Source organism: Lonchura striata, chromosome 6, assembly GCF_046129695.1.
Source record: "Lonchura striata isolate bLonStr1 chromosome 6, bLonStr1.mat, whole genome shotgun sequence".
NCBI classification, from domain to species: Eukaryota; Metazoa; Chordata; class Aves; order Passeriformes; family Estrildidae; genus Lonchura; species Lonchura striata.
In genome coordinates this window covers 16925848-16947416 of record NC_134608.1, presented here as the reverse complement: position 1 = coordinate 16947416, position 21569 = coordinate 16925848, and the positions used below count along the sequence as shown (strand labels likewise).

At 36.8% G+C, this 21569-nt stretch overlaps 1 protein-coding gene across 3 annotated transcripts in view; it reads right to left on the bottom strand.

Moving 5' to 3' along the window:
- The window catches only part of TTC7B (tetratricopeptide repeat domain 7B), a 119983-nt gene that overhangs the window by 6117 nt on the left and 92297 nt on the right, over positions 1 to 21569 (bottom strand). For all 3 annotated transcript variants that reach the window (XM_077783987.1, XM_021531932.2, XM_021531933.2), the window contains one exon: positions 21131 to 21333. In XM_077783987.1, the coding sequence (XP_077640113.1) occupies positions 21131 to 21333 (203 nt within the window). The remainder of the gene's footprint in view (positions 1 to 21130; positions 21334 to 21569) is intronic.

The window sequence follows — 21569 nt, the reverse complement described above, 5'->3', positions numbered from 1 at the left end:
TGTATGATACAAGTCTTATTTAGCTAAAAAATAGCCCTCAGAGCTAAAAGTTTGTCTTGTAGAAACAACAGCTACAAGAAAACATTATAAGCACAGGAAAATAAAAAACGGACTGATTTTGCTTTTAATGATAAGAGCAGGGAGACAGAAGAACAGTGGCCTGTTTTGCTGATGATCTGCTGAAGCCCAATAACTTAACAGCTGATAATGTATAAGCAGACAGAGTTATTCAGATGTGGAAAATAATGTTTTTTAAAAGCTACAAAAGATTTAAAGAATTCACTATATCCAACTTCACAATAATTTTCCCAGTTCACTATCTTTCTGTTTCAAAGTGGGTCCCAGCCTAAGAAATAATCAACTTTAAGCTGTGATAGCAGAAGGACACACTAGAAACATCCCCATCCTATCTAAAAACTTAAAAATCAGGGATTATGACCATAAACAGCTACAAAACTCGATGTGCAATGTATGCATTGCAAATCCATATGCAGTGTAATTTTAGCATCAAAAAACTGCCCCTTGTTACATGCTGCTTTTTCAGCCTATTTTGCAAGTGTTAAGGTGGTTGCTATTTTTAAACAAATCTATCAAACTTGAAGGTTTACCAGAGACTTGACAGTATTATGCTATAATAATGAAACAGAAGTGTTAGTGAGGCAAAATGAGAAGAATTTGCCATGATATATGGAAAAAAAAATAAAATTCTACAGCTGATGCTTTCCAACCTCTGTGATAAAAATATGCATTTTAAATGTAGTCTACAATCAATATTTTACACTTACATAGAGTGAAACAGAACATTATTTATATACTGTGCTCTCCTATTTTCATTTTAGCTGATGACTTTGTGCTGAAACATGTCCATCTAGTCAAAGTATGACTTTGCATAAGAAATCATTTATAAACTCCTTTCAAAGGCACATGCATGTTGAGTCATTGTGCATAATTATTTTCTGCAAGTGAGAAAAGATTGTGACACAGTACATCAGTTAGAAATAAACCATTCCATCAGAAAAATGATGAATAAACATAGTTCTGTATCTGCAGACACAGGTTGCATTTTAATGCAGAGATTTTGAAGGGTGACTACATTATAAGGTTTAAAACCAACCGGATTGGCTACACTACATTCACCTTACAAGTAAAAGTGATAATGAATACATATTATTTTTAAATCAGAAAAGACTGCAACTTGCCTATCATTTGTTTACCAAAATGCAGAATAAAAAGTACTTATCTTATTTTCTCTAAAACTACTTATCTTATTTTCTTTTTTAAAAAATAAAAAGCACATTTCTTCAAATATTGTCTAGATAAAACTTCCTAGAACCTCAGTATGGATTTTTTTTTTTTTTAATGAAAACAACCAGCTAATAATACTACATTTCATCACTCACTAAACCAAACAAAGCAGCTGATGAACAAATACGAGCCTGTGCCTTGAGCCAACCCTTTTGTTCAGTCTATCCCAGCTCATCACCTGTGCCACGTCCCTCTCTGCCTCGCCCCTCGCTCGCCTTCCTCCATGCCCAGCCCACCCTCTGTGCGCTCTGTGGCCCCGCTGGAGCCCCAGTTTGTTATTTCTCTGCCCTTCCCCCAGTGCTAACCTACCCTCTAAGGTATCCAATTGCTTCCCCTGCTGCAAAACACTTGTTGCTAGGAGAAAACCTACTGCTTGGCAACAGATTTTTAAAACAACAACTTTGGCTTTGTTACTCACTGAACTGCACATCACCAGCATGAAATAACGAACCCATGTGGTCGGGAGTGCATCTCTGTACTTATAACTCCCTTGGAAGTGACTGACCCTTCCCACAAGGATGTGCTTGCCTTTTAGTTCCCTACTGCTCACAGCCCAGAATGCAGAAAGGTTCAAAATTGAAGGTTGTTTTTAAAAAGTGCTGATTGTAGCATTCCAGTTAGATGGAAGCCCTTGGGGGACTTATTTTCCTATTAAGACAACATAGTCTTGCAATAATCTGCTGTAATTTTGATTTGCACCTTATGTGAACGTCCTATCAGCTTTTAAAAAATAGCATGACTACCAGGCTACATTGCAAGAAGGAATTTGACTATAGCAAGCACACTGGAAACAACAAAACACCTGATGACAAAATGAAGCAGCTAGTGACTCCAGAACTTATTTAACTTTTTATCTCCATCTGAAAATTACATTGAGGGCCTTATTTTATACACTGTGGCTACCACCATAATAACCCCACAATGGTTCTCCCTTCAGAAGTCAGATGGCTGCAGCTGTGGCAAGTACTGTATCACCACTGGCATTAGGGAATAATTAAGCATGGCCTTAGCCCTCAGATTATGGCCAGTCCTAAACTTGGAGTATTTGTCATCTGGTGCAAATGTTTCACATTCTGTCCCAGGTGTGACACCATGAGGTGACACTGAAGTGTACGTAGGTCCCTGGATCACCTCCCTTATCTGGAAGCTTGGCACCACTGCATCTTCCCTTCCCCTGTATCGCTTCACCTCCCTCCCTGCACTGAAGCTACATCATTGTCTTCTCACCTTTCCCACAAACCAGAAATCAGGATTTCCCAGAAGTATAAAATACATGTACCTGTGATGAAAATGGGTGCAGGAAATCACAGCTTCACACAGTGCTGTTTATGAAATGGACCTATAGTCATTTCTGTAATTTGGTATGTTCTTGTCTTTTGTGATTCATACCCTCACCTCTTCCCCTATGTAGACAGCTCATAGATATCAACACATCACAGTGCACTCCCTACAGAAATCCTGCCACTTTATCAGCCTAATCTCTAGCTGTATTTCAACACTGCCTGGGTTCAAAGCAAGGCCAAGTTTACCACTGGATCACTGTGCTCCATACAGAGACTCAAAAGCACTGTTTGTCATTAATGCCATTATTTTTCCAGTATTGAGTGAAAGGGTCAGAAGTATAGGAAACTGTATTTCTGTTATTCAAAACCTAGGAGTAACATAGAAGTGTCAGTATCCAAAAGAGGGAAAAAAAAAAACCCAAACCCAATTCCTCCAAAAATTATCCATGTGCCAAACAGGATAAATAGACCAAGTTTTTTTGAAGTGAGGAACCTCAAAGTCAGCCCACTGAGTCAATATTCAATTACTTCAGCAGAAGCTGGATTTTTCACAAGAACTGAGGATACCAGGAATTCAGGGTCCTTACTCCACTGCCTAAAGCTAGGTTCCAGTTTAGAACACCTGAAGGGTTCTGTTTTGAAAGCTGATGCTCCATGCAAACTAATATAATGTCTAGAACATTTTTCTGTCCATCAATCAAGTACAGATAGAATTAAGGAACAAATAATTAGAAACAGCAAGCAGTGACTTTTTAAGAATCTGTTTTTCATTAGTGACAGTTCTATGCAACCACATTGAATGCACTGCACTGTATGTGGCTTCTGGAAATGGTAATTAGAAAAATTGATCAAATGTTTTAATGAAGAAATCAATCTCAAGTCAGGGGAATAGTTTGTGTATCAAAAGAAAAACCAGAGTTGCGGATCCAGTACTAGGCTCTGTGAGTAAAATTTATAATTAATAGAACTGTCAGAGTCCAAATCGAGCTTTGGAGATCTTTAGCTAGATTGCCACTGTATTGAAATCCAGCACTTGCAATGCATGCTTGTACACACTCAGTACTACAGAAACTAGCACTTACTTTTATGAACTTTTGAGACTGTGCAAAAGGAATCAGAAGTGAATGATATTCTTCTGAAGTACCTTTTTGCATTTATGCATGTGCATTTCTCTCAAATATTCTGAAAAATGCTGTATTAAATATTCAAAATCAGAACTACAGTATTAGATAAAAGATGACCAATCTTTTCGTTACTAAAATAAAACAGATTCACAGATTAAAGCACATAATTCATTTTTTTATTCCTTTTCCCCTTAGCCAAAGAGACTTCTGCATGTAAAAATACGTACATACATATGCTATAACTATGACTAATGTCACTGTTTCAAAAGTGTTATGACACCACAGCAGTACTTACTGCACTGGCACTGCAGTAACCTCTAAGAAAAGAGGTTATTTTTAATACAGCATTAATAAATATATATTTTTATAGCATCCCCAATAAACAGATGTGAACTGCCATCTGCTGCTCGGGCTCAGCACTCTCTGGAAGGGCCATCCTCATGGCAGTGTGCAAAACCTCCTGGCAGGAGAGGGAATGCACCCCCTCTCCCCCCGGATTCTGAAAGGCAAGGCAGAAGCTGTAGGTAGCTGTTAACCTGCCAGTCTGCCAGGACAGCTGCCAGCAGATCCTTCTTTAAGGGACAGCTATTTTCAGTGTGAAAGGAGGGCCCACACCCTCCCATCTGTGCACCATCAGGCACAGGTCAGAAGAGCCAGAGCCCAACCATTGGCTAAGAAAGGGCTTCTAGCACTTCCAGAAAAATAAAACAAACACTTCCCTATTACTGACTTACCCTGCACAAAATTGGCAGAAGCTGAACATACTGAAAACTACAGAAAAAAGCTTCTGACAACTAAAGAGAGAAGCCCAAACAGAAGTATTTTGGGGAAATATTATTAAGGAGCTAAGAATAACATCAACGTACCTCAACAAAGCAGCTTTTGCTAGTACTGACCTGGAAGCAAACATATTACTATAACTGAAGCATCACCTAAGTTTTATAATTAAGTTCCATATAAGCCTATCACATTTTCTCTCAACTAATTTTTTTTTTTTGTGGATTATTTTAATTGTTATTTTTTTATCTAAAACTTGCAAAAGTAAGGTATTTTCCATTTAATCAACATCAGATCAGAAGAGTACTCTTAGGTCACTCATTTCTATCTCCTGTTGTTACAGATAACCTTATGACAAGATTTCTTGCTCCACAATGTTTAGCCTGTAAGTGCTAGGAATCCTCTTTACATCATCTTCCAAAATTTTTCCCTAGCTAGTTTTTTTTAGTTTGCTCCAGTGCCAATGCCCCTTAGCCTTATTTGGATTATGCATATTCCTCTCATGTTTACAAGGATCATATATAATTATTTAAGTTTCTTACTCCTCCCAGAAAGTGCTGCAGAGATTTCCAGCACCGTATTGCTTTGCAGCCACCTTGGCACTGACCAAGCCACATGCTGGGTTTGCCATCCAGCCACATTTCTCAGGATTACAAGAGAATCACAGCCCCAGCCTGTGAGGAACCAAAGTGAAACCTCTCCTTAGTGCACACAGAGGCTTCACCTGCCCTGCTGACCATCCCCAGCTGCTTTCGCTGGGCATGGCAGTCTCTGTTCTGGGTACATAAAGCAACAGTGGAGCACAAATACCACCATTCCACAAGGGAAGGAGAATCTGTAGGCTTACAAAACTAAAGGTGAGACTACACTCTTGACAAGATGATGATGCTGATAACTGGGACAAGATGATGTCTCATGTTGTGCCCAGGCAACTTATGCACAATTGAGATGCAGCTCTGATCAAGTACTACTCCAGCTCTTTGTCCTCCCCACTCATTTCCATACTCAATCTTGCTCTTGCATTTCTGAGAATTATTTTATTTCTTTCACTGAAGGATCTCCAAATCTCATTTTTAATCAACTTTGCCTTTGTCCCGCAACTCTTCTCACTGAGTAGAGGTACTGCACGAACTATTGTAAAATCTGTTAACAAATCTAGTAATATTCAGTGAAGCCTCAGTTATTTAATCAACTAGGTCTTCCAGAATTCTGGTCAACTCTTCTATACTCTTCCACCAGCAAGTACTTCCCATCATTTCCATACTTTCATTTCCACTGCTAATTTTACCTTTGCCATACATGATAAATATCACATTCCCATTGAACACTGAGGCAAAATATTGCAGTTATGGACTTTTTGTAAGTGGATATCCATCACTGTTCTGATTGACACTGCGTGTTAGATCAGAATCCGTGGTTGGTTTATGGCTCTTGAAATACATTTTTCAGACTGTATAATAAATTAGTGCACAAGGTTAGAATCTGCAGAGAAAATGTAATTTCAAATGCAGTTTCTTCCTCAGTCCTCCCCTCTGGTTTACTACTGTCAGCTGACAGGCAGCTGGAATAAACTGGAGCCCTGCTTCCCCAAGTGTAAGAGCCTTGTCCATTTAGTCACTTTTCTAGTTCACTGGAGCAGAATTGGCAGGAAGAACAAGAATGACAGAAAAGGCACTCCCCCACAAAGCTAGGATTTGATCAGAGTAAGCAGTCTGGGAAGTTAATGCTCCCTGAGTAAAGAGCTGAAATGCAGAGTGGCAGCTTCCCCTTTTCAAGGAAGGGATTTTCATGGCATAAGAACTACAGCATGGGTTTGGTGGGGAAGGTGGGAATTCTGGAACTTAAATGAGCTGCTGAGTCTGAGGTGAGATACAAACATTTCCTACCAGCTATTGTGTTAAACATCCATGGATTTATCTTCACAAAGATATTCAGATATAAATTTTATATGAACTCAAATGTGATCCACACTGCAGAAAGACCACACCTACTCATAACACATCCCTAAAATTTTGAAGCTTAGGCTTTGATTCTGCAGCAAATGAGGTGAGTTTGGATGGCCAAACAAAAACTACCTCATTTATTTTCCAGAGATCACCAGCTGTTCATACTATCATATCACAATTTTAAAGGAAATTGAGTTTGATGTGTCAATTACTTTAATAGATCTGACAGCATTTCATACTTTAAATCAGAACCAGTTATTTCTGCTAACTGTAACCTACCAGCTTGTGGCTAGTCATTCAATTACCATAGCAAAGCATCATCACAGACTGCCTTTGTGTCATAGCATTTCATAGCCCTCTGCTAAATCTTTGGGTCCATGACCCTCACAATGCCATCTGTTCCAATGCTAGTGTGGCTATCACCTTTTCAAATGGCCATAAATTTAAAAACAGACAGAATCCCAAAGAAGCTATTGTCAGCTGTCAGGACAAACTGTTACAAGGACCATGAAAAAATGGAAATTGAAATGGCTTTGCAGTTGATAGAGGTTCACCTGCTCATGTTTTGAAGATTTGTAAACATATGACAATATCTGCTTTAATTTATTACTTGCACCCATTTAAAAATAGGGTTTTGGTTTTGTTTGGTTTCTTTTTCTTTTTTTCTTTTTTTTTTTTTTTTAATGAGAGAATGTACTTCTAAAACTGTGTCTTTATTTTAACATACTTATTTTAAGTTAGCAAAACCCACTTACCATCAGAGACATTTTAATTCAGAAGCCAGGGCAAAATCCATTCTTTTAGTGGGTCAGATCACTTCTGATGGATGGCAAGTATTCTTAGATGGCAAGCATTCTTCCAAAGTGCTACCTAACACCACCTTTGTCCATGTAGATTTAGAGCTTTGAAGCCATTTTCACACTGCATCTTATACAGAAGAAATGTTGAATCCACTTTTTTTTTTTTTGTTATTTCTATAGCCCTTTACAGATAAGGTCTTTACATCACACATAATTCACTATTTCATCTAAACATATTATACAATGCAGGAATACAGCTAACTAAGCTAATGTAGCACAATACATTATGTTATGTTCTGGAATAATTTTAAAACATCAACTTTTAACAGCACTGATTCAGTGAAGCCTGGTTTGGTTTCTAATGACTGTGTCTTACTTTGCTGCAGCAGAGAATTTACACACACTCACTCTTGTGTGTTTGGTGATACCTGATAAAAATCTGAAATAATGAAAAAGTCTTGGTAGTCTTTCCTCCTGCCTCTATTTTTGAAATATTTGCAGAAGCCTTTTTTTTTCATCATTCCCTCTTCTGTCCAGATGAAACAAAAGTGTTAAAGAATGATTTTGTATGCATGATTTTCTAAGGATATTGGTCTTAAGTAGTAAGTTCAATGTGTGAGACATAAACAGTGTAGCTTACATTACAATTAGTAGTGGCTGAAGAAGACTGAACACAGTGAGTTGCAACAAATAATTTCATCAGCATCACTGATTAAAGACTGTTTAATTAGAATCCAGAAAAAAATGGAACTCAAGTTAATTTCAGACATACCCATAAAAGAAGCATTTGTAAATTCACTTACAAAGTTTAGTTCTGGAAAAACAGGAAAGCATTTAAAAACTTCATGATTTTTCATCAAAGTAGTTAGAAAAAAATTAGAAATAAGAAAATATCTGCATCCCAATGGATCTACTAAAGCTCAAGTGGTTTTGGGTAGTGTCTTTCCTTGCAGGGCTTAGCTTTCAACAGTGTGAACAATGTGCATGTTTTCATATTTCTGTCAAATATGTGCTTTGCAAATGAATTGCTTTGCTTTGTTCAGCTGAGCAGTACTAAAAGACTGAAGATTTCTTCCAGGTCAAATGCTTTATGTATAAATATGTGGCTCTTGAATATGAGCCCTCTATTTTAACGAAGTGTTTTCCTAATATTTCTTTTTCCTTCAATTCTGTACCAGCTCTTAAGAAAGAAAAGCTGTTCCTAAAATCAACTTCAAATCTAATTTAAGGGCTATTTCTTAAAAGCCAGAAGCATCAGAAGCTTTCCTTGAAGCATCACACCAGCATCTACCACAACACAGGATTTCTCAGACTTGTGTGAAAAAGCCACACATGTATAAACTACACATCAGAGATTAGCAGAAAGAAGTTGTAATGCAATGTGAGGCAGAAAGTGTTCTCAATTTCCCAAGACTCCAATAAGGGCATCTTAGTACAAAACTACAATCAACCTCAACATCTGGGCAGTAGTATATGCTTACAACCATTGTGACACACTTCAAGATATTAAGCAGCCCTCTTTTGTTTACCCCCAGTAATCACAGAACAGGAGCACAGAGTCATAGTTTGACATTTCTTACCAGACTGATCTTCCCCAGAGGGTATTATCCCTCTTCAGGGAAAAGCTGGCTTGAGAATTCTTACTCAAAGCAGTATTTATTGCATATAATGGTAATTACATAAGTACACAAACAATATAACAGAGAAAACTAACTCTGGTTACATTTGTGCTCACCAGTTCAAATTAGGGATTATAATAGTCTTCAATTTCCCCAAGGACATAAACAAGACTTAAGTATTTTTTGTTCACACCCAGGTATGATTCTCACTTGTAGGAAGATGCACCAAGGCATAGAACTGAACAGAACACCTAAGAAACCATTGCATAATAAAAAACAATTGTATAAAAGCAGCAATCCTTTCTCCTTTAGATTTCTATATCCACATACTTAATATTTAGTTCTGGTTTGTAGTTAACTTTTATTCAATTTTATCTTATTACCTATTAAAAATGCAAGATAAGAAACAAAGATTTATAGAAGTAGTTTACCTTTATCACCTATAAAAATATCTTACTAAAAACAGTGCAATGTTTAACTGAGCTCTCAAAACCAGAGCAAAAAGTAATCACAGAAACATGATTACAATCAGTACAAGTACTGATGCCTCAGGTACTTATGAATCAGTTTGCTATCCAAGCAGACATCTCCTGCACCAAGCATCTCAGCTGCAATGACTTGGGAAGTAATATATTCATTGAGCAAATCCAACATTGAGAAAACTTCCATAAAGGAAGGGAACTGGGAGAAAGAGAAATGTAGGTAAGTGAAGTGATATATTATTTAAGAGTATTGAAAGTGAATGATATACACAAGGGCTTCATTTTACATGGCTGAGCTGAATGACTATCAAGGAACTGCCACAGATCCCTTCACTTAAACTGCATTCAAAGGCAAGAACTATCAAATATGTAATTTTCACTGATAATCAATTTACAATGATAGAACTGATTTAATAATCTACATTTTAATAGGAGGTTCATCAGTGAGAGTACTAAATTTAAACATCATAAGGGAAAGTCCTCCTAAAGTCTGCCAATCATTTGCAAATCAAAACCCACAAGACACTCCACAGGCTCCTTTCAGCAGGCAGGGGAATACTGATACAAGATTGACACTGGAGATGCCTATGGGGAAAATTATTTTCTTCACATTGTAAAGGCACTGGAAAGAATAATCAGAGGAATTAAATGTGAGTGCCATGAATGTGATGCTCAGAATGAGAAATCAGGAGGTTTTTACTGTATTTAAAGCCAGGTATGTCACAGCACCTACACTTCAGTTTCCTCATTTCTTAGTGGGAATACATGCTTCAGGGCCAAACATACTTGAAACGGAACATGCTGAGCACTCAAAATTACTATTAAAAAAATACTATAACCTTTTTAAAAGATCTAAATTTTTCATTTAGAAAAAGGGTAAAAAATCCTGGAGTTATTGTCTTACTCTCTGACACACCAACTCTTAGTTGCCGCAACACTTCTAGGTGCTCAGTTAGCCAGTTACTTTTTATTCTTCCAAATTTCCTCAGATGCTTAAATAGTCATGCCTGAAAATATAATAACTGTAACTAATGGTATTTTTTTTCAAATGCCAAGAGTTTTTTGCAAAGCTACTGTTTTAACAAAACATACAGACTAGAGTCATGATTAGCTGGTGAAACTAAAGATAAACTGGTGAAACTATTACCTCTTGGCTCTCTATAAGGTGTACACATATTAGTACCAAAATTTAAAAGGTGCAGATTAACACTGTACTGCTGACTGAAAAAGAGATGAAAGCTGAAAACAGCTTCCTGTTTTCAAGTTTATCATTACTTAGTCTCATTCATGATGTATTTTTCCAACCATCTCAGATTAACTATACTGTTTACCATGACAGAAGAAGCATTAAAAGCATTAATAACTCTAAATCTGCAGTCACTTTTATTGGGAGAAGACACTGCCCTTTTCCAGTGAGATGAAGTACACAAAGTGGCCAGAGAGAAATCAAGAGATGGCAGCTTTCTGAATTTTCTTCATGCCATTTATTGATACTTGTTGAAGAACATATACTCTAACAGGATTATTAATGGGAAAATAACAATCACCCCTTCAAAATAAACAGTTTTCAGAGATGCACAAAACCCACTGCAGATTTTCCCAGAAATTAAAGCTCCCTGCAATAACTGCTTTCTCTGTAATTAATTTGTTCATCTAGATTAAACAAATAACTTGATATAAAAAATAGCCCATCACTAATCTTACAGGCCAATTCCCTAACTTCATCTAACACAAGTTAGATGAAAAAACCAGAAAACACAGTCTATTTTAAAAGAAATCTAATCTTGGAGAATATATATTACGCTATTCACATATAATAAGTTGGTTGAATTCTTCCAAAGTGCAAGGTGCAAGTCATCTTTAAACAGTAGACTCATGAGCAGGGGAATTACTGCTAAGTGTAAAACTGGCTAGCAGAGAAGCTAAGCTTCAGCAAATGGAAAAGAGGTGTTCAAATAAAATTTAAAAGGAGATGAGCTGAAGAGGAAGAGAGAGACACATAAGACTGCTCCAGACTGGGGATTTGCAGAAAAAACTCTGAACAAGAGTTCAGTTGTCTAAGAGTAGACAACTTATCTGGGGAATACAGCTGCTTGACATAACTCTGCAAAAATGAGGATTAAAATTATTTCATGGGGGACAATTGCTTCCAGATCTCTAGTTTTGCATTAAGGTAAGCTACCTTTTGCTTGATAAGGATAAGATAAAGCACAGTTTTCAAGAACAAGTTGTTTATAGTTCCTAGTCAGAAAAAAAGAATTATAATTGATTAGGTAACTTCTGGTCCTCTCAAGAGCAGGAAATAGCTTCTGCCAAAATAAGTAAAGCTCCCCTGTGACAAATACAAAAAGCAAAAATATCATTTAACCAGTGCATAGAAATGGACCTGAAAACTGCATGAGATTTATAGCAAAATACATGCACTGATAACTCCTGCACCATTTTATAATAATAGGCTTTTCTAAGAGAGACTGAGAAAGAGTCAGGGCTCAGACACCTGGCAATGGTGCTGCAAGCTTCTCATGCACATTTATTCACCACCTCAACTAAGCACATGGAATGGTTTATCTCATTCAGATTGCTGTTGATGGTAACACTTATATTTCACCAATTTACAAAGCTATGCAGCACAAGAAAAGAAAAGGGAAAAAAAAAAGACAACATGTGTAGATGATTGCAGACTTCAAATGTCCTGTAGCTAAATAGTTCTCACCTGTAGAATTCTACAACAGAACCCTTCTCAGGAGAAGGAAAATAAAATCTCTATTGTTCATTTAAAGATGAAGATGGCTACTCTCTTAAAGCCTTTTTCACATTCTTTATATTTACACCCCTCCACCCCAATCCTTAAAATTATTTCTTTATTAATTATATGAAATTCAATTGTAAGTGATTAGATGCCAGATGCTACCTACAAGCAAAGCATACCAGGTGCTACATAGCTTTTATTGCTGTGTAAGTTCTCAGCCCCAGCTATACTTTAATAAATTCAATGAGCACAAAAATGTCCAGGGAAGCAAAATAATCATAATTAGCTCAGTGCATACTTCAGCAGAATGACCTAATTTAAAAAGTGTTTTGCAAAGCAATTCTCATATTGAAAGGCAATTACACAGAGCAAAATAAAAATAGAACTTTTGAGATCCATGCAAAAAAGCACCAGCAAGTATCCATGAAAAAGGATGTAAAAGACTACAGAGGATAGCAGTCAAGAGCACACATTTTTAATTTTTTCCATGGCTTCTCTCTTTTCCTTTTTGCTCTTTTTTTGAAAATAAGGAGAACTTCAATATCAAGAACAACTATTAGCACTTTACTGACACAAGGCTTCCTGGCCATTTCCTGAATTACCAAAACTACTGACATTTTCCTTATGTTATATTAGTCATCCTTGTTAATATTTTTTTGATCAGTATGGATCTGTATGTTTTACATTCTATTTTAGGCAGCCAGTTACCCAGGAAAAGGCACAGAGGAAAAGGGATGTCAACAAAACACAGCTGTCAATGTAGTCGGCCCTTTCGAAGGTAAAAGACATAAGAAGATGGAAAGACTCTGGAAAGACTTTTAATAGGAATTACCCTTTCTAAACCCTACCAAAAAACAAAAAAAGCTTGAAAAAGGAAAATTTTCATTATGCTGTGATCAGATGCTTTTACAATTTTGCTGACTCTTTTATCATCTCTACCTAGTACTACAAAAGAGATACTTCCCATGTAAATAACAGTAAAGAGTAATAAATATTTTGTTTTCTTTAAACAATATTAGACACATGTCTGTCTGTAGGAGCCTCAATGCAGATCATTAAGGTATACTTGAACCTTTAAGAAAAACAGAGAGACAGAAGCCCCAGAACCTAATTTCTGGAGGTCCCAGGTGAGGCTTTTCAATTGCACTGTTTTGAATTGACACTTCTGTATGCAAAGACATTAAGATGTATCCAAAATATTAACGCAGATTTGTAGGGCAGAATATATGTACAGATACATACATGTGTATATTTTATATGCACATAGTTGAGTGACATCAGTTGAGAAAGGTATTCAACTCTTGCACCTTCCTTCCTTGATTGCTATGGGTAATGTACCATGGAAACAAGAGAAGAAAGAAAAATTTGTGCTTTATAGATTTTTACCACTGGTAAAAATAAAGTAAGTCTTGCATAACAGTAAAATGTAACAAGTCCTTGTCCACAGACAAGTGTTCCCATAATGTTTCCTAATACAAATCATTATCTCTATCTACAAAGCTTGCCTTGCTTGCATTTCTAGAACCACAAGATGACAGAAGTAGGAAGGGTACTTAAGATTCTCTACAGCCAAACTTGAAACAGAGTTACCTACAGTGGATTGCCAAGGGTCAGATTTTGAGTATCTCCAAGGATGTGAGACCCCCACAAACTCCTGGCAAATGGACGCATCTCACATGTGCCTCTGAAATACTGTCACCATTACACAAATGCTATCACATCATGCTCCTGTTCCTGTCAATTACTTGAAACAGTGCAGGGCAGGGAATCCTGCCTCAGATGCTTTGTTAAGATGGCTAGAAAACCAAAGCCCTGTTCCAGACTGGGCCATCATGATCCTTGGCTTTTTTCTTTAACTTGAAACTATACTTGGTTGCTACTTCCCAAATTATAATATTTAATTCATAGTTGCTGTATATGAAGTGAATTAATAATAGCTCAGTTTTGATAACAGAACCCAATACAAAGATTTTATCCTATAAAATGTGAAACAAAGCTTGAGATGAACACTACTTGTATCTCAAAAACTGGAAACAAAGATTCTTAAAATCCTCCAAGCAAAGACAAGGAACTTTGGAGTAATACTGCACGTTGCAGATTGACCTGCTTCAGCAGCAAATTGTCATGAATTATCTGATGGGTGAAATTTTATCAGTTCCACACAATACAATAAAGACAGTGGAATTATTTGTGACCTGCCAAATAAAGAGCAGTAACTCTAGCCAAAGCATCCCCTCCTTCTGCCAGCATCTGCCACTAATTAATTTTCCACTTTTTAAAATGGGAACAAACAAGTGATAAAATGGTTTCTGGCAAGCTGTGCCTGAATAGATAAACTGTGGAAAAAATCTATCACATAGATAACATGAAAACAGAAATTTAAAGGTTGTGTGCAAAAATCCTTATGCTAAAAAAACCCAGCAATCAAAAAAAGAGAAAAAACAAAAAACCCCAAACAAACACCCCCCCCAAAGTTTAAAAAAAAACACCCAGCCCAGCTTTCTGAGCCTTTAAGTGTTTCAGGGTGGGTTTGTTTGTTTGTTTTGGTTTTTTTTTTTTTTTTTTGGTCTACTTTTAAATTAACTTTCCTGGGATTTCTATTTCATAGAGTTTCCCTCTGTATTCAGAAAGCTGCTTTAACCATTGCTACTAGATTCTCAAAAAACAGTACACCTCAACAGCTTCGCTTCTCCATATGAGTCTAGTTCCTTTCAATGCAACCATTGTGCATGCTGCACAAAATCAGATTGCCTTTTGCATCTTCTGCTACTCAGATTGTCTAAACCAAACAACCATTTAAGCAAGCTGCAGAATTCCTCTTGTAATGACAGCTGACAGCTGAGGACAGTACCCAGGAGTTGAAGAGACCTTAGAGAGCTCGCTCTCACAGGGTGAAAACCATCCAAGAATGGAAGTATTTTCTTGTTGACAGATCTACTCCTGTCACAGCTGCTTTGAGCCATCTGGAATAAATACAGAGTACTGTAAAAAGAAAGTTGGCTATGAAGTAAGACCTATAATACCATCAGCCCCATAATTCCACTTACAGAACAACAGTTCTCAGGGAATCAACACAGTCTTGCCTGAGTAAATGGGAGCTCAGTGCTTCAAGCTATAAACAAAATTAGTGCTGTAAATTCCTACAATCACTTTCTGTTTCCAAAAGAGCAACTAGGTTCTAATTTAAACTTAATTTGTAGTAGTTATTGTTGTCAAATAAAGAACATATATAGATCTACTTTAAAAGAGTACTGTGAAATTCAGATAAAGCATTTAGGACTTAAGAAATTCTACTAATCTTTGTCCAAGTCAGTATGAAGTAGTTAACAGCTGTATTTGATCTCAACATTAACAAATAAAATAAGGTAACTTTGAAACAAACAGGGAAAAAAACTTTTTTCACCTTGATTTCTACTGTAATATACTTCAAGCACTAGTGGCCATGCAGGTTGATTTTATGCAATTTTTTACTGCATCAAGCACTGATGGTTTTCTCTTGTAAGGCTAAAAGGGGAAATAATATTTTCATGACAGAAGAGAATATAGCCTGTGAGTGACTCACAGCAGATGAACTATTTAAAATGTATTGAAATGGTCCTTGAGTCACTTGAACTCAATGGTTTCCAGCTTAAAATGCAAGCAGAATGGCCATAGTATCCTCAGGGTACAGAACACAATCACTTTAAATATTTAGATGTTTAATCTGGTCAAATCACAGTAAAATGCCTTCTGTATGGAGTAGTGAGATTTTGCTTTCTCTACTTTTTGTGAAATGATCTTGAAGTTTCTAAAGGACAAACCCACGACATTTTACACACAAATCTAACAAAACCAATGACCTTTATTTCTCCATTCTTCTTCAACCACCCTGTGCATAAGGATGCACTTAGAGAGTGAGTCAGATGAGCACTGAGATTTGGCATCAGCATTTAGCTCTGTAGTAATCAGTTACAACCCAAACCACCCATGAAAACCAGCATAATGTGCTTAGAACAAACCTGTGAAGCCTAAACCAACAATTCTACCGTGCAGGGGCCTGAGGATGAAAATAAAATGAATTACTGAATGTTCTCCAGATTACAACACTGAATTACTGAAAGAAAAAAGTTAGTTGTGTGACTGTATTTCTCTTCCTTAATTCCCATGACCTCTTCCACACAGGTTCTGAATTCATGTTTTAAAGTCTTCTCTGTTTTTCCTTTTTTTCAGTCAACTCAACATCTGTGACAGGCTCACAAGCACACACAACCCATATACACTGCCAGACTTCTTTCTGGCAGTGTCTTTGGGTTGAAAAAAACATATAAGAAGACAGTATAGTACAATAAGAAATAAATAACTGTATTTATAACTGAGAGTTAAAGCACACATAGTAGTTAATCTAAGCCTTATGAGATCTGGTTTAGCTATTCATAATTATAGGAAAATAACAGTGTGAAGTAGGAAATGTAAGTCCCTAAGATATGGCTTTCTGAAAACTAATTTCTACATGAGCAAATTGTTAAGTAATTTCTCCCTTTCTGCTCCAGTTTTCTGCTCTTAGAATCTAAGTTACTAATAACATTAACTGGCAAGTGCTATGGTTTTGTTTTGGTTTTCATTTTTGATATTCAGAAAATACTACAGTCTTCTGAGATTAAAACAGCATGAAAATGCTGGATACCTATTTCATCTCAAAGCTACATTTAAGCAGGAAAATTTCATCCTGAGAGAGAATACATAGATTTGTTTCCTGGACAGTGGATTGAAATATTCATTGCAATTTCAGGCATTACTGAATGATGGCCTGTTTCAGGAGTTTCCTGACGTCAGCAGTAAGGGCTACTTTCCACAACAGCACTCTGACTGCAGAAGATAAAAAAATGTTTATTCCTTTTTTCACAGGGGAGGAAAACAATGAGAAAAGCAGGAAGGCAGCAATAATGCAGAAATCTGGAGGCAGTGATAAAGAGTACAGAGAATGGAGAACGTTGTATAAATAAATCCATTCTGGCCAAAATCAGGAAGGTGATAACCATAGGTATATGACACTGAAGTGTAAATCATCTTTTTAAAATTAAGTAATTGAAGAAAATTTTAAATTTTATTCAGTGTGAGAAAAAATTATTTGAAATACAGAAACAAACCAAAGCATTTCAAACCTTTAGAACACAAGTTCATGTTGTTTTTTCTGAGTGCACTATACAAACCTTAAAAAAGAAGAAAGGACACTGCATTTGTTCAAAAGAATTGCTGCTGCATTCTGTAAAGGACACCTAATTAATACTGACATGTTATTGCTTCCCTTTTGACATCTTGTGAACAGTCAGAGCTAGCCAAATAGCAACGTGGTATAACCTCTGGCTTGGAGAAAATTTCACTTGGTGACAAACAGTAAAAAATAGCACCTGAGAACAAGGCAGAGTTTAAAATGAGCACTGCTCAACAAAATAAAGTGAATGAATGTATGAATTAAAACATTAACTGTACAGGAAATAAAAATTTAGTTCCACAAGGAACTGCAGATAATTTAAACAGCATTTCTCATTGAAAAAAACCTAGTTTTGTTGTTAGGCTGATTTAAATAATAAGCCCCCCAACATCTTGGAAGGGGTGGAAATAGCAGTGAGCTGTGCCCCTGCAGCCTGCTCTCCTTTGGAATAGCTCCCATCTTAGGTAATTCAACAGTATGGCCCAAGCAGCTCCATTTCCCTAGTTTAATTGAGCAGAATACAGCTAAACCATTTTTCATTTACTCATGGATCAAGACTCCAACATTTGGTGTTACATTGTCTTAGGCATTTCATTAGTAAGGTAAAAATCTTCCCCATCAAACCTCCCATTTATGATTATAATTTTGTCGGCAAACAGATCTCTTTCATCACTCTTAACTGCTCCAGTTTCCACACCATCATCAAGATCTCCTGGTTTTCATTTTAGTAACTTTCTTGAAACAGGAGTAAATCTGTGAAGACTTTAGAGACAGCAGCAAAATGAGTAAGAAACTGTTTCTTTAAAAATATTGCAATTTTGTAAAAAAGATGATGCCAGCCAAGAGAAAGTCATTTAATTCAGATAATACACTAGACCTCTGCAGAGTCTTCATGGTCACACTGATAGAATGTGGACTCTGCATGAGAGACAAATGCAGCAGTCTTTTGGCAGAAACTACAAAGCACAGCACATGCTCACAAGAAGAAGTAAAATACTTCTGAAGCCACAAAACGAACCTTTCTGGTCTTTACTTATACAGTTCTCCAGTAATTTAAATTAACATTGCTTCTGTGTAGAAACAGTAGATCATATTCACGAATAGGTACTTGGAAAGACAGTGAAAATATTGTATGAAATGATATATGAAAAATAGTAAATTTTTCTAAGTTTGGGTTTTAATCCTTCTTACCAGAGTGATGTAACATCATTAAAAGGATGGATTATAAAAGGAAAAAACTCCTATTCCCAATATGCTATTGTTGTTCAAATTGAAAAATACATTTTATTTCACCTTTCCCCCCACTATGGACAACTACAAAGATTTTCAAATCAAAGATTCAGATTTCCAAACCATTAGCATCAGGAAATTTTATTGAGTGTCACTCAATAGATGTCACTCATTCTAAAATTTTAATTAAAACAAACAAAAGTCCTTCCAAACTGATTTCAGGTTCAAATATTTTAAGTAGTTTCACTTGGAGAAGCAGGCCTGGATGCAGATCCTACATGCTAGAATTCATGCCATCTTTAAATCTTACTTGGTTTGTTGCATTTTATACATAAAGCTACTATGATTCATACTCAGTACTTGCCCCTCAAAAGGAAATTCACCAAAACTTATTAAATAAATATAGGCTCTAAGGTAAATTTTATGTGGAAACAGTTGCATTTGATATTACTTTCTAAGCATTGCTAGAAAGCCATATCAAATATTTTTAAAATTTCAAATTAATCACAGAAAATAAGAGGTTTTGCACAGAACTTTCATTCATAAACCAACTGTCAGTTTAGAATTGTGAATACAAATATTAGAAGTTAATGTTTCAGCTGTTGTCATAGAGGCTGGTACCTCCACACTGCTATTGCTATAGATCATTTGCCACTGAGATCATATTTCTTTATAATAAATAGGTAAATATACACAAAGTGTTGAGATGTACAGATACTCATCTGTACACATAGGCAAGCGTAAACACTGCAAGCTTCCTCATTAAAATAGTTTTTGCAATAGTCAAAAGGTCAAGAAGGATAGAGAAGCTTGTACTTTCTCCTACATGAAATTACACAGACAAGTATTTTTATAGCATACATCTTGAATATTTTATTTAAGCAGCATAAATCTCTCAGAATCTACTCAAAACAACATCCTACTGCAGAAAAGGTGTAGAACAGTTGAAAAAGCTCATAGAAACAAAATTTTAAATTATAAGAATCCTTAAAAAGGACTGTCCAATCCAATGAAATGAGAAGTTACCTTCAAGACAGGACTCAAACAGAAAATCTCATAAAAATCTCATCTGGACTGGAAGCCCAATAATTTTCATCTCACATGTCTCTTAGGCAGCTAATTCTCAGTCATTCTGAAGAGCACTATGTGTTTACAGACTATTTATTCAAAGGTGCATTCTGAGGAGGGGCAAATAGACACCCAACAAAACATGAGTTTTCATTTTCATTGAGTTGCACTGCTTTAGATTGATGCCTGCTTCTTTGGGAAAGGGAATCTTTCGGCACTTGTCAGCAGGCTCAAATATCCTGAAATGCTGAAAAAGGTGAAACAAAAAACTTTCTCTGTGCTGCCGCCTTCCTATCTGATCTTTTGTCTCATATGTTTCCCTCAGGGAAGCACAAGAAATTTCTCTGAATAATTCATAAATACCTAGGCAGAAACCAGCTTCTATTTCTGAACAAAAAGATTGGGTAAGAAGCTGATTTCAGTGGTTCTATTCTCCTCTATCTGGAAGAAAATAGGATTAAAAGTAATTTTCCTAATATGGTAAGCACACAATATATACATGTATGTATCTGTGAAGTATGTAAACAAACATATGTTATCCTAGGGAAGGTACCTTTGCACTTGGAGCTATACATTCATTTGGGGGCAAGACTGATTCTCTACCTTTCAAAAACCCAAGAAATCACATAGCACAAAGGTAATCAACAAACATGCAGAATGCAGAAAACAGCTGTACTCTGCACTGGTGTGGCCTCGAGTGCTGTGTGCAGCCTGGGCACCACAATGTAAGAAGGATATAAAGGTACTGGAAGGCATCCAAAGGAGGGCAGTGAGGATGGTGAAGGGCCCTGAGGGGAAGCTGTGTGAGGAGCGGCTGAGGTCACTTGGTCTGGTCAGCCTGGGGGAGACCCCACTGCAGTTACAACTTCCTTGTGAGGGGAAGAGGAGGGGCAGACACTGATCTCCTCTCTCTTGTGACCAGTGACAGGACTGAAGGAATGGCCTGAGGTTGTGTCAGGAGAGGTTTAGATTGGATATCAGGAAAACCCAGAGGGTGGCTGGGCACTGGAACAGCTTTCCCAGGAAAGTGGTCACAGCACCAGCCTGAGAGAGTTCAAGAAGTGTTTGGACAATGCTCTCAGACACAGGGTGTGACTCTTGGGAGTGTCCTGTGCAGGGCCAGGAGTCGAACTTGATGATCCTTGTAGGTCCCTTCCAACTTAGAATATTCTATAATTTTATGAATTTAACTTTTACTTCAGAATACAAAAATGACTGGTCTTCCCTATACAGTATCCAGCTACAGTATCCAACTCTTCTCTTACCATAAGCCACCTTCATTTCCCAATGGCATGAATACTGGGCAGCTGCAAATTGTTTCTTGTTCTATAGTTTCTATTAGGATTGAAATACTCTTATGGCCTGCAAATCCCTTTTATGTCCCAACACACAAAAGACAGAATAAATGCCAGAAAAGGCTGTTTCCAAAGCATCTTGTAATAGGAATACAGATCCCAAATTCACAAGGTACAGGTTACCTACACCAAGTCAAGACTTCACACTACCGTATCACCAGCTGAGAAGACACTGCTTACGAACATGGGCTCAAGACTTACCAGCCTCTGCATGCTTTTCACGTGGGTAGGATTAATGGATAAGGCCTCTTCATACCAGCGTTTGGCTTCATCAATATTTCCACGAAGTTCAGCCACCTGCCCCCTCATGTAGAAAACATAATGTGACACTGGAAAGAGATTAGCTGCTTCCTGGGTACACGCTGTGGCCTCAGCAGGCTTCCCAATTCCTATGTAGACTTCAGCTGTGGAAGGAATGTCACGACCAATTAATGATTCTTGCTTCATCATACCATGACTAGACGTTGCCACATGTGCTTTATTGGTAAATATTTTCCATTCAGATAAAGACTATTTTCCTAAAAAAAATTGCATCTTAAAAGAGAAATTATTACCTAAATTATTTTAAATGCATTATTTTTTTCAGGAAAGTTGTTTTTCTAAGTATATCAGGACTTACAACTTTTAAATGGCTGTTTGA